The following is a 14696-nucleotide window of genomic DNA, read 5'->3' on the forward strand; positions in this document are numbered from 1 at the left end:
AAAATGTACAATGGTTGACTAAGAATCTGTGTTGTGATTTGGTTTCACATTAAGATGAAAACTTCACTTGATTTCTAAACAAAGTCACCAATGGATGGAACTGAGTAGGTTACCTGAAACACTTGTCACGGCCCTCCCTCCCAGAGCACCCCACTACAGACGAGAGCGCTATGCAGGGCTGATAGAAGCCTGATGTAGACTTCTGGTTACTCACCACACGTTGCCGACACTAGTTCTCCAGACCACATGTTACTGCTAACTTAGTTTTAAAAGACAGACGGATATTCAGGATACCAGAAACATGCGAATGAAGGAGGCAAGGCCAATAGTCAATGTTGATATCACTCTTTCAAACTAATTTAGAATCCCAGCATGAAAACTATATTACTATCCTTTAAGGTTCTTATTATCATATCTATTTTTTTTTACTTTCAGGCAATTAATCGCTCTTGTATATATCATCTCTGTGATCATGAATTTCAAATAATCATGAATTTTCAGTTGTGTGAAATTTAGTGCAAAATACCATTGAACTATTATTATTATTATTATTATTATTATTATTATTATTATTATTATTATTATTATTATTATTATTACCACATCTCATGATATGGAAACTAAAGCAACGACTACCATAAAATTGCAGGTAAATGGGCAACAGCGTATATAACATCTTTGCAGAAACAATTAGGTAGGAAAACAATAAATCAAACAACCGAAATTTCTCGCAACAGTATTCATATGATGAAAGAAAGATAGAAATGATTGAATGATTCCAAAGGGGTGCATCAAAACATCGTCATCAGGTTGTTTATTACATAAAAAAAAAAAAATGCTTTCTCGGCGTTGTCTTTTCCGAATGGTCTTCTTAGCAGCGCTGTTTATTCCAGATTTCAATATCTTAGAGAACCACAGACGGTAAACAAAAAAAAAAAGATTTCAATATCTTAGAGAACCACAGACGGTAAAAAAAAAAAACAAAAAGATTTCAATATCTTAGAGATAAGACGGTAAACAAAAAAAAAAATTTCAATATCTTTTAGATGCAGACGGTATAAAAAAAAAAAATCAGATTTCAATATCTTAGTAAAGAACCGCAGATGGGTAAAAATAAAAAATCAGATTTCAATATCTTAGAGAACCGCAGACGGTAAAAAAAAAAAAAAATCAGATTTCAATATCTTAGAGAACCGCAGACGGTAAAAAAAAAAAAATCAGATTTCAATATCTTAGAGAACCGCAGACGGTAAAAAAAAAAAATCAGATTTCAATATCTGAAGAACCGCAGACGGTAAAAAAAAAAATCAGATTTCAATATCTTAGAGAACCGCAGACGGTAAAAAAAAAAATCAGATTTCAATATCTTAGAAATGCAGACGGTAAAAAAAAAAAAAAATCAGATTTCAGTATCTTAGAGAACCGCAGACGGTAAAAAAAAATCAGATTTCAATATCTTGAACCGCAGACGGTAAAAAAAAAAAAATCAGATTTCAATATCTTAGAGAACCGCAGACGGTAAAAAAAAAAAAAATCAGATGTCAATATCTTAGAGAACCGCAGACGGTAAAAAAAAAAAAATCAGATTTCAATATCTTACCGCAGACGGTAAAAAAAAAAAAATCAGATTTCAATATCTATTGAGAACCGCAGACGGTAAAAAAAAATCAGATTTCAATATCTTGAGAACCGCAGACGGTTAAAAAAAAAAAATCAGATTTCAGTATCTTAGAACCGCAGACGGTAAAAAAAAATCAGATTTCAATATCTTAGAAACCACAGACGGTAAAAAAAAAAATCAGATTTCAATATCTTAGAGAACCGCAGACGTTAAAAAAAAAAATCAGATGTCAATATTTTGAGAACCGCAGACGGTAAAAAAAAAAATCAGATTTCAATATAAGAGAACCGCAGACGGTAAAAAAAAAAATCAGATTTCAATATCTTAAGAACCGCAGATTTTAAAAAAAAAAAAATCAGATTTCAATATCTTAGATTCAATGCAGACGTTAAACAAAAAAAAATTAAAAAAATGGATGGATAAGATGTTAATAAGAAAGTTTCCTGAATTGTTTAGATGACATGTTATAAAGGAAGAAGCTTTCATTGAGCAGCATCAGTCATCACTTTAAGTAAAGAACTGGGGTGATGGGAAATTGAGCCATGAGAAAATCCATGAAAGGAAACAAACAACTCAGGGTATAAAACGATGTTCTAATACAGGCCAGTATGATTCGGTCACCGGCTGAGGTTCTGGACTTCAAGAATCTAAGTGTTGTGTTGATAATCTGAAGTTCATTCAACTCAGAATCGTAAGTCTACATTTCACTTATTAAGACATTCTAATTCTAATAACAGTTTGATATTCCTGTGAATGCTCAGACATAATGGCTCTTAAATATTTTCGATAAATCTTCAATTATCAACTGAATATTTAACAACATGGTGTTACCTTCAACTCAGCCTTTCCTTTTTAACAGTTCTTTTTCATATGAGATATATTAGTGTGTTAGAACGATGACAAAAAGTTAAGAGCTATTTACCTGTGTCTTAGTTTTCTCTTACTTGTATTGCTATTTGCGGGAGTTTATATTTACCCGTTGACTGATAACTGTTAGTTAATCAACTATCATTTTTCCTTCAATTAGTACAGTTTTTTTTTTTACATAGAAACACAATCCCATTGAAGCTGACGGTGCGAGTCAGTGCCTTTTCAAGCTCGTTCCATATTAATGTTTGTACATTTTAATAATAATAATAATAATAATAATAATAATAATAATAATAATAATAATAATAATAATAATAATAATAATAAACTGTTAGTAATGTAATATTTTTTTACTATTTCTTCATTCCTGATTCAATGAACGTTTTAGAAAACTTATTAAATATATGGATGGATCTGAATGATGAAAGAATAAAGTCTTGTTGCAAATTTAAGAATGTCTTATGGAAGAGACTGTTGTGAACGTAAAGAGTACGATTAAAAATTTGAATGGAAATCTGTCTGCAGAGGATGAGGTTAACAAAGAGATGTTGTAATATGGTAATTTTGTTCTGATTACCAGGTGATCAGGGTAGATAAAACATAGTTGGTTGAGGAATTTCTCCTAAAACCACAGAATCGTTAGTTTAATAATTGTTCATTTCTATAAAACGACGAAGGCATGCGTAAGAACATAAAATTACTTAATGTACATAGGAAGGCCTGTGTAAAGCAGACAAAAATGACTGACTGGGAAAAGTAGAGTAATTTTAAAGAAGTCTCTTTGACTGAGGCATATCATGTTAGAATATGTAGCTGTTACTACAGTAATACTAATTTAGTATAAAAGCGGCATTTAGACAAGATTGTGTTATGTTCCGGCAGTTTTTAGCTTTCTGTAAATCAAACATACCAAACTGCAGTCCTCTAGCCTCAGTAATATTTTATTTTAAGGTTAAAGTTAGCCGTCATCGTGTGTATGGCACCGCTATAGGTGCCAATAAGACAAGTCACCACCTTGCCGTGGCTGAAAGTTCCATGGGTCATGGCTGAGAATTTCATGGGTAAAGTGGCTGAGAGTGCTGGGATTGGTGAAAGTTTTAAAGTGTCTCGACAGTGAATAATAACAGGAGCAATGCGAACTCAAATTAAGGCCAGTAGGAACAATCAGTTCTAGAGAGCCATCATAGTGAATGCATGGAAGTCATTAACTTTTAAAATCAGGTAGAAGTGAATGGAAAGGACATGGTGGGATGGAAGAAAAGGTAAATAACAAAGTAGGGGGAGCTAGGAGGAGCTCTGCAGTGAGGATATCTTGAAATCCTTGAACTCTATTTGCAAGTGGAGTGTCATTGGACTTCTGAAGTGATTACTAAACCATATTCATATAATGAAATGAAGTGCAGATGCCGAATGTGGACCAATTTTGCGAAATTGCTGAGATATAAATCTTTAAAAAAAAAAAAAAATGCTTACTGGCAAGGAATATTTGATTTGGCAAAAATGTGGAAAATTTTTGATGAAAAGACGGATTAGGGTATTGCGACAGCGTTTTGTCATTAGGGGAGAAAGAGAGCCATAGGGTTGCAAGAAAGGAGTTTAGTTCGAGGCTTTTGAGAGGAAAGGGATAATTAAAGTTCCGATCTTGTTTTGTAATATAACATTTGAAAGAATAAAAAGTGTCATGTGTAAAATGAATAAGCAGCTCTCTCTCTCTCTCTATATATATCTATATATATATATATATATATATATATATATATATATATATATATATATATATATATATATATATATATATATACATATATATATATATATATATATATATATATATATATACATATATATATATATATATATATATATATATATATATGTGTGTGTGTGTGTGTGTGTGTGTGTGTGTGTGTGTGTGTGTGTACGCATATACATGAGTACATTCATATACAGCAAGCAGAACAGCCATATCATGACAATAGGTGTTTTTCGGTTCTAACTCATAGAGCAAAAAAGATCATGAACAATTCAAAGGTTTCAAGAAATTTGATCTGTAATCAGATTATTTAAAAAGAGAAAAGTAAACAGTTATTGTCGCCACCTGTGTGCAGGGCAATATTTTTTACAAAATTTATAATATCTGGTCATCACAATAAGCAATAGTGTGTGTATTTTATGAATTTAGTTCATTAATAATATTAAAACAGCTTTTCATTTCATACTCATTACAAGGACCTTTTTCTTTTATATAGTAAGAACGTATTTCAAATCACCTGTCTCACTGATAAGGAAATAAGTTTCATTGCCAAAGCTCTTTTCTGCTGAAAAGGTAAAGTATATCTGTTTTTTTTTTTTCTTTTCACGAGTAATTGGCATCATAACATTAAGGCATGGGTGAGGGAGAAAGAGTGGGGGGGGGGATGTTTTGCAATACTGAAATGTTTGTGTTGTTTCTTGGTTGTCTGGGAAATTTTTCGTTATAAATGTGGTCAGAATACCAAGTCTACTTTTGGTGTAAGAGCAAACTCTTCAGTTTGTTCTTCTGCTCACAGTATTAGATTATTGATGGCCCCCTTTGAGCTTCAGCATTAAAACACACACACACATTGTATTCCAGAGGAACCGGTTCGTATATTTCGATGCCCTAGATTGTATTCTGATTACTGGTGATGAATGTAATAGCAAGTATACCACTCACTACAACTTAATTAATATAATTCTCGGCCCTTTCAACTGGGTAAAATGCAGTATATACCGAAGTAACAGATTAATATGCCTGTGAAATTGCAATATATGGACATTTGCTTGCAATACGGCCATATTCGTAAATTTTGGGGGTATAATAACAGAAAATTTGCCAAAAATTAAATAAAAGAAAGACTGTAACAACAGTCCTTCTGTTACATTTACATAATAAGAAGCCACTTCCAAAATCATGGCCTGTAAATAACATTTAAGTAATTTTGTCACTCCGAACACGATTTCTTATTTATTCATTATTATGTAAAAGCTTCTGCGTTCTTGACAGACGTGTTAAGCTGAGATATTAAAAGTGATTTTTCAGTGTATAATAACTTACCATACAACTACAGCCTTTCCCCTGCTTATTGCCATCCGTACACGCGAACAAAATGGGAAGGGATATGGGAAGGTATATGTAGCCTTGAACTTTTTCAGTACCCCACATGTTGGATAAGTGGGGCGCAATCTCTCTCTCTCTCTCTCTCTCTCTCTCTCTCTCTCTCTCTCTCTCTCTCTCTCTCTCTCTGAGATAAGTGCTTTTGAAATAACAAATTAAAAAGAAATAAAAGGCTTGAAAAATTAAAGACATTAAATATATATCTCTAATTAGGATTTCGTTTTCATTTTTCTCATGGTACATAATTCATTGCGTACAAACTGAATATATGGGTTACCAGTTACCGCTAAAATACAGTGTGAAAACTCCCTGCAATGAATAAAAGGTCTATGAATTCACAATACGTTTACTGTATAAGATTTGTGAGTGCGAGAAAGGAATCTATTTAACCACGTGACCCCAGTCTGCGATCAGAACCCCGGCCATCCTGATCTTCCAAGATTTTACAAAATTTCGATTTCTGTAATGTTGTTATGTCAGATATATTGGAAATAATATTCACTGACCTCACGTAAAACAAAGTGAGAGGAGTAGTGTTTTCAGTCTGGTACACTACTAATTATATCATGGTAAAATCGTTCAAAATATTTCCATTAAATTTCCATTCTAGCTCCCGCGTTTTTTGTTATATAATCGTTTTGAGTCATTAATAAAATCATATTGGTATTTTTAAGTATTCTCATCAAAGCACACATGAATCTTTAGAGTACTAGTAATTTTTAACGGCAGTTTGTCACAATACTTGATGTATACAAATATTACTAAAAGTATCATGCTGCTCGAGGTAAATTGGATGCAGCCAGCAAGGCGCCAAAAGGGTCCTCTTGTTTGATTTAAAGGGTCACATTTGGTAGTCTATTCCTGTGATGCTATTTACTGAAAAGCAATAAAGGTACAATAAGAAATTTTCCTAAAGTAACCAAGATCAATGTGCACTCAAGAGGTTATAATGGAGAAGTGCTATATATTTTCTTTATTACTTAACATAAGCTCCTGGAGAATCTCACTGGCCCAGAAACTTCATAAATCAGTGCAACATTTATGTGTTGGAAGACACAATGAAGTTACAGAGACTGGTCAATGTAAGCAACCAGTTACTGCTATCATTCATTTAGGTGATTCTTGCTAATGGAATACAACAGAATGGCGACTACCTCATGAATTTTATAGAGATTGTCTATAAACAGACCATTCTTAGAATCAGTGAAAGTATTTAAACATTCTGGCAAAATTTACCCAAAAGCTACAAATGACCATACTGGCATTACTGATATTCTTTAAGGAATTTATCTTTAATTATGAATAACTTTCAATACAGACTTGATGAATGTGTTCTAAGAAGTACAGCCAGTGGAGGTTAGTAACATCTTCGTTTAGTTTAATTGTTCTTGGAGTTCACTGCGTGTTCCTTCAAGGCACTTGAATGCCCTCCTTTAACTTAAACTGGGAAGGACTTAAGATATGCCTCACGATGACATAGTCATTACTTTTCTTCTTGAGAATAAACGTGCATGGCAACTACGGATATACTCTGCCTGTTCATGTTGACGTTTCGCTGGCAAAACTACCTGCAGTTTTCTCTCGGGTGTTATGAACACTGAGGTTTCCCATAACAGTTCGTTTTTATGCTAAGTCAAGTTAAAGCAGGATCACTCAGTCTACATTTAAAAGACGGTACTTGTATATTAGAATTTCATTTTTCCTAGAATATCAAATTCTTTCATATCCGAAGTTTTTCAATATACTTGGTTCTTTAATGTTATAAGTTCTTGATTTTGCTGCTGCTCTTTCATGAGTGTTCTGTCGAGTGATCATTTGTGTCACCCCTCCGAGACTCAGCAAAGAATTTTTTTAGTGATTCAGAAAACACTAAGGCTTCAGGAGTTACTCAGTAGTTTTCCTGATAAAAGTTATTCATAATGCATCTCAAACACCTAATGTGTCACCAAACTGGAGAATGGCTTAGTAAAGAACACTTTTTCATATTTATTGTCGGCATGATACATGTCCCGCAATGACATGAACCTTTTTGTAAGTGAAGGCTTCCCATTCTTTCTTCTTCTGTACTTAGGTGGCTTTTTAAAATTGATTTGTCTACCAAGTCACTCTTTCAGTATCCTCAGTTAGAACACAGATGGAATGTTGGTTGTCTGGTGCTATTTAACTTTTGTTATTATAGAAATCACCTTAAGTATTTCATATTGTATCGCCAGAGATATTACTTGTCTGCGTGTTAGGTATGATTTTACATAAGTCAAAGCTGCTTCCCAGCATTTGCTTATGTTGTGCTCCATCTCCTGACAGTTTGTTCAATGCTTGTGCCCTGTGGTAGATTGGGTAGTTCCACTCGTGTATGACACTATTCTACATGAATGGTTAATTTATGTATATTTTATGTATATTGCATTTACTAAAATCTAGGGTACCTGTCTGCCTATACCTTGCAACTTGAATATTTTGTGTATAATTCATAAGGCTATTTGATCGACGATTACAAGGATTAATCAAATTTTTAAACTATTTAAATTGGTTTACTATTTCTAATCTGACTTAAAATATCGATCAGGTAACTTATACCATACAAACAGTCTGTGTTTTCCTTTTTAGTTTCTTGAGTCCTTAGCCAGGTAAGGACAAGAAAGAGACCTCGGAACCTGACCCTATAAATTTCACTGGTTATAGGAGGGTTATAACGTGATGATTTACCTTAGGATTTTATCTCACCTAAACAAGCTAGACATATTAGGACTTTATAGCTGCTTTAATTAATTGACATATGAGTGTTAAACAGGTTTGAGGTTGATGCTGATTAGACTTGTCTGAATATCTTGTACTTTGTCTTCATGTTCAGGCTCTGGTAACACCCATAATAATAAATTAGTGACAATCAGAGTCTGGTAAAGAGAGCTTCGATGGCTAGGTCAGTAGAGCAGCAGCCTCGGACTTCATAGAGGTCTGTGGTGCAGGTTCAGATACGCAGCCGACCAGTCAGAGAGAGGCGGACACTTTGCTATTCGTGTAGACACCCCTGGATTATGTTTGTAATCAACGGATAGGTTTGCTGAGAAGCAAATGGGTGTTATAGACTAATACACACACAAACAAAGCCACTCCAACATCTTCTAAAAACATAACAGACACCTCACACGTCTCGAACTGTCGACCTAACCGCTCAACTCTTCCTCGCTGCTGGGAGAAAGGGAGCTGGGGATTTAGTACGATACATGTACACATGCGCTACCGGGGTCTAAGCGATGTCAGGCAGGGCAGCCGATCGAGGCTACGGTCTACCCCAATGCCTCATCAAAGTCCTTCAAAAAGAAGGCATCGTTCTTACCCCATATAAAAAATGGGAAAAAGCACGTTAAACAAAGAAGAAGAATCAGAGTCTGGTAGACATTTATAGTTACATTAGGATTACGTTGAATATCATTAATTTTGAAAAACATAACCTTTTCTTCTCTTTGGTATTATTATAGATTGTCACTGGGTCATAGAAAGTGTATCTCCTCAAAATTAAGTACGTCAACTCTATCATGTTAGTGCTTCTCACCTTCAATTAATGTTAAACGATGATTTAGTATTAATAACTTCTTAGTGGTGTTCTTACTTGCTTTTTTCACTTGTCTTGTGATTGAACTGTCAATGAATATTTTTTCTAATTCCTTGGGGTAAATTTTGGTTCTCCTACCTGTTCCTTGGGTGATTCCAGCTGTGTGCTGCTTTAGTATTGTTCTGTACATTTCTGGAAACAGCAACTTTTAAGAGTGAGGAAGAGGAAGATATGTATTCATTTACAACAGCTGAAATACTTTCCTCTGAGAAATCCCATTCTAGAGCTTGATGCCAGGACTTCACTCTTTGGAAAAATTTTGCAAAACAATATAAATTAGTAAACAAGTTCGTACACAGAGATTAGTACACAGATCTAAGAACTTGACTCATTTGTTTCATCAATGTCATCATTGAATTATTTCTTTTGTACAGGATGTTTATGACGCAATGGAAAACACCCTTAGTAGTGACAGTGGTATTCATCTTGAATTTCGAGAAGGTTTCTGCTTTCCCAAAATCTCAGATTCTATGGTTTGACGTCGGACCACAAATTCGTAACTGTCGAGATGTACAAAGACAAGGCAACACCACTAGTGGAATCTACTTGATTTTCCCCTACAAATGTTGTCCTGATGTCCCTCTTCAGGTAAAAGAATTGCAATATATCAACAGCATAAATGTTATAATCAGGTGTTTCATTAAACTGCATATGCTGTTGCTATCTTCGAGAATATTTTAAATTATCTTTTCAATCAGGTCTTCTGTGACATGGAGACAGATGGTGGTGGATGGACTGTCATTCAACGTCGGGCTGACATAGAACCAAGAGAGAACTTCTATCGTACCTGGATGGAATATGCCCTTGGCTTTGGTAACCTGAAAGGAGAATTCTGGTTAGGAAATGACAACATCCATGCCTTAACGGATCAGACACTGAATGAAATAAGATTCGATCTAGCTGACTTTAAGGACAATACACGATGGGCCAATTACAAGTTTTTCTATCTCCACGACCGAAGTTCGTCTTACAAACTAGAGGTTGTGGAGTATAGTGGAGATGCTGGTGATTCCTTTACAACCCACAGTGGAGCGAAGTTTTCGGCCAAAGACATCGATAACGATACACATCCTCCAGAAAGTTGTTCAGTTATGTAAGTTCATTGCTATACTGCTGTGAAAATTGCTTTAGTCTTTCCTTTCAATGTGGAACAGACCGATCTTGTTTTCTTTTAAGTAAGTCATTTATAACTGAGTAAGAACGTGAGACATGATAAGTAGCATTTTTACCACCAATGTGTACTAAATCTCATTTGAAATGATCAAGTTAATAAAGTTCTCATGATATATGCCTTTCCTTTCTCTGCATAGCTTTGGTGCTTATTGAGTTGGTGCCAATATTTTCAGGTACAAAGGGGCCTGGTGGTATACGGCATGCCACTCATCCAACCTTAATGGGAAGTATCTGTCTGGAAACCACACATCCTATGCCGATGGGGTAAACTGGGCCGCATGGCTTGGTCATTACTACTCTCTTAAGAAGACAGAGATGAAAATTAGACCTGCTTATTAAGACTTGGATTTTTCGTCTTAATATATTCATCTCATGGACCCATGGAAGAAACTACTACATTTAATATTCATTTTGCTTAGCTCTTCTAACACGTGCATGCTAAAGAACATTCATATGGTGTATGAAAACTAGCCGACATTAATTCACAAAAATTATTGCTTTCACTTTACTGACAGTAGTGGATAAACAGATTCTAGTAGACAGCTACACTGACAGAATAATAACAGACGTTTCTGCTAGAATATTGATGACAAAAAATTACCTAGAAACATTATTTTAATAAAGAGACGAGGAATTATTTGTTAATTTTTTCTTCCTTAAAACTGTCAACAGACAGCCGAGTGGTCAAATATAGTCCGGGTTGCTTTCGATCCCCACTTTGGGACTTCGATTCTCACTGGTGACGAATAGCTTCTCTCTAATAATTCCCCTTTCGTGTTATTCCATAGGTCGAGTGAACTGGATAATAAATGAAATTTACAGCTTAACATTTTTAGATATACTGTATATATATATATATATATATATATATATATATATATATATATATATATATATATATATATATATATATATATATATATATATATATATTTATATATAAGCATTAAGCTACAAACGTCCTTTAATATCAATTCGCTCTACCTCGGAAATAATATATTTTTCATATATGTTACTGAGGGGAATTTTTTAGTTGATAATAAGTACGCCGTCCCGTGGGCTCGAACCAGCGAAGGACAGGAACTCAGGACTACAGGGACGCATTAACCCGCGCGGCCACAAAGAGAGGTATAAGTGGATATCGGCTCCCATGTACAAATCACCCGTCGAACTCAGGTGTTTGTTTTTGGAGACGATATCCACCCACCCCTACCATGTTGACCGTGTAATGCGTTTGTCGCACGCAGCCATATTATGAAGTTTTTATCACATCACCGTGATTCATATACAAGGATATTAAAGGACGTTTGTAGCTTAATGCTTGTATATGAATCATGGTGATGTGATAAAAATTTCATAATATGGCTGCGTGCGACAAACGCATTACACGGTCAACAGAACTGGTGGTGGATATCGTCTCCAAATACAAACACCTGAGTTCGACGGGTGATTTGTACATGGGAGCCGATATCCACTTATACCTCTCTTGTGGCCAGCGCGGGTTAATGCGTCCCTGTAGTCCTGAGTTCCTGTCCTTCGCTGGTTCGAGCCCACGGGACGGCGTACGTATTATCAACTAAAAAATTCCCCCTCAGTAACATATATGAAAATATATTATTTCCGAGGTAGAGCGAATTGGATATTAAAGGACGTTTGTAGCTTAATGCTTGTATATGAATCACGGTGATGTGATAAAACTTTCATATATATATATATATATATATATATATATATATATATATATATATATATATATACATATATATATATATATATATATATATATATATATATATATATATATATATATATATATATATATATATATATATATATATATATGTATATATATATATATATATATATATATATATATATATATATATATATATATATATATATATATATATATATATATATATCTATATATACACATATATATACTATATATATATATATATATATATATATATATATATATATATATATATATATATATATACATACACTTGGAAAAGAGTAGATAATTATTTAATTACTTGCAATTTATCCATTAAAAGAGACTTTGCGTTTTTTTATATGTATTTGCATATTTCCATGCTTATGTAACATCTGTTTAGGCATAAGCGAGTATATGTTTATTTGCGTAGTGTGGGCTTTTATGAATTACTAGCTTTGTCAGTAATTTTTGAATGTTTTTATTTAATTCCTGACTGTAACATTCACTTACGTATTTTTCATATGCATGAACATTATTCAATCATTTTCCTTTGTTTACAGTACAACATTGTCTGCGTAGCTATCTTTTAAGGACTTTGACTGTTGTTTGATAGCATACCCTTCCATACTTCTCGGAGCTGGACCACTTTCCAACTAGTTTTGTGAAATTGAACTGTCATTTGTTGAATTTCTTTCAACTAATGCAATCTTTCCTTTGTAATTTGGAAACCGCTTACTAACAGTTTTCCCTTGTCAATGTCCAGTGAACTATGTATATATATATATATATATATATATATATATATATATATATATATATATATATATATATATATGTGTGTGTGTGTGTGTGTGTGTGTGTGTGTGTATGTATATATATATATATATATATATATATATATATATATATATATATATATATATATATATATATATATATATATATATATATATATATATATATATGTGTGTGTGTGTGTGTGTGTGTGTGTGTGTATGTATATATATATATATATATATATATATATATATATATATATATATATATATATATATATATATATATATATATATATGTGTGTGTGTGTGTGTGTGTGTGTATGTATATATATATATATATATATATATATATATATATATATATATATATATATATATATATATATATATATATATCATAATCATCATCCAGGTGCCATATCCCCAAGGACGTTGGCAATCATGGCTCGCCATTCCTCTCTATATCCGGCTCTCTGCAGCAGCTGAGCTGCAGACATTCTTCCTCCAGTCATTCTCACCAATCCATCCATATATTTTTGTCTAGGTCTTCCTCTTGGCCTCCTTCCATTGATTTTACCAGTGAGAGAGAGAGGTTCTAGTTCTTGTCTTCCCACTATGTGACCCACAAACCGCATTTGTCTACCTCTCACTGAAGCCAAAAGTTCTCTCTCAATGCCTACTCTCTCTAATACTTCCTCATTAGTTTTCCTTTCTGTCCATGATATTTTCAGCATTCTTCTCCAAAACCACATTTCTACAGCCTGTAACTTCTCCTCGACTGCCTTCCTCAAGGTCCAAGTTTCACAGCCATACAACAATACAGACCAAACAAAACATTTCACAAACCTCCTCCTTAGATTCATAGATATTTTCGAGTTGGTGACTAATTTCTTGATTTTACCAAATGCATCTTTTGCCATGGATATTCTCTTCCTGATCTCTTTTTCGCATTTTCCATTACTGTGTGACAGTCAATTCTAAATAATAAAAACTATCGGTTTGTTTAACTGTTTCAGCATTAATTCTTATATCTGTTCTTGGGGTGATTTCATTTTCTTAATATTTATTGACAGACCTCTTTCTCTGCTTGACTGGTGTAAAGTACTGATTAAAGCTTGAAGTTTATCATGAGAGTCTGCAACAAGTACTGTGTCATCAGCATATCTGATATTATTAATATTGACTCCTCCAACCTTAATTCCTTCCATATCTCTCAGATCTCTCATTATCATTTCACTATATAAATTGAAGAGATCAGGTGATAACACACAACCCTGTCTTACACCTCTCTTGGTGTGCCGAGTCTCTGATTCATCATTTTCTACTTTCACTGATGCCTCTTGATTCCAATGTAAATTCTTTATCAATCTTAGATCTTTCCCATCGATATTTATCTGTTCCAATATCCTTATAAGGTCTACATGTCTTACCCGATCAAAAGCCTTTTCATAGTCAACACAACAAACATATAGATCCTTTTTCACTTCTATTGCTCTCTCCATCAACATTCTCAAAATAAAAATTGCATTTCTTGTCCCTTTATCTCTCATAAAACCACACTGTTCATTGCCAGTCTCAGAGAATATCTTATTTCTTATTCTATTCTAAACAATCCTTAATATTATTTTTGTAATCTGACTCATGATACTGATAGTCCGGTGTTTATTGCACTCAAGTGTTCCTGGTATTTTTGGCATTGTGATAAATGTTGATTTGTACATCTGTGTTGCAGGCTCTCCATCTTCATATATTCCTTCCACTATTTCCATTAATATATCAATGAT

General features: G+C 33.6%; 1 protein-coding gene across 1 annotated transcript; it reads left to right on the plus strand.

The window, feature by feature from the left end:
* The first annotated feature begins 9589 nt into the window (after window positions 1–9589).
* LOC136826822 (techylectin-5A-like) lies at window positions 9590–11050 on the plus strand. The gene is made up of 3 exons (XM_067084276.1): window positions 9590–9828; window positions 9939–10333; window positions 10587–11050. The coding sequence occupies exons 1-3, from the start codon at window positions 9616–9618 to the stop codon at window positions 10750–10752; spliced, it is 774 nt and encodes a 257-aa protein (XP_066940377.1). The 5' UTR covers window positions 9590–9615; the 3' UTR covers window positions 10753–11050.
* Window positions 11051–14696: the final 3646 nt, after the last annotated feature.

The sequence above is a fragment of the Macrobrachium rosenbergii genome, chromosome 41, assembly GCF_040412425.1.
Source record: "Macrobrachium rosenbergii isolate ZJJX-2024 chromosome 41, ASM4041242v1, whole genome shotgun sequence".
NCBI lineage: Eukaryota > Metazoa > Arthropoda > Malacostraca > Decapoda > Palaemonidae > Macrobrachium > Macrobrachium rosenbergii.

Excerpts from the sequence above, each read along its gene's own strand:
- LOC136826822 (XM_067084276.1), top strand. The coding sequence starts at position 9,616 with ATGTTTATGACGCAATGGAAAACACCCTTAGTAGTGACAGTGGTATTC. Across the intron at positions 9,829-9,938 it reads GTCCTGATGTCCCTCTTCAG|GTCTTCTGTGACATGGAGAC; the intron begins GTAAAAGAATTG and ends CTTTTCAATCAG. Across the intron at positions 10,334-10,586 it reads CCAGAAAGTTGTTCAGTTAT|GTACAAAGGGGCCTGGTGGT; the intron begins GTAAGTTCATTG and ends CAATATTTTCAG.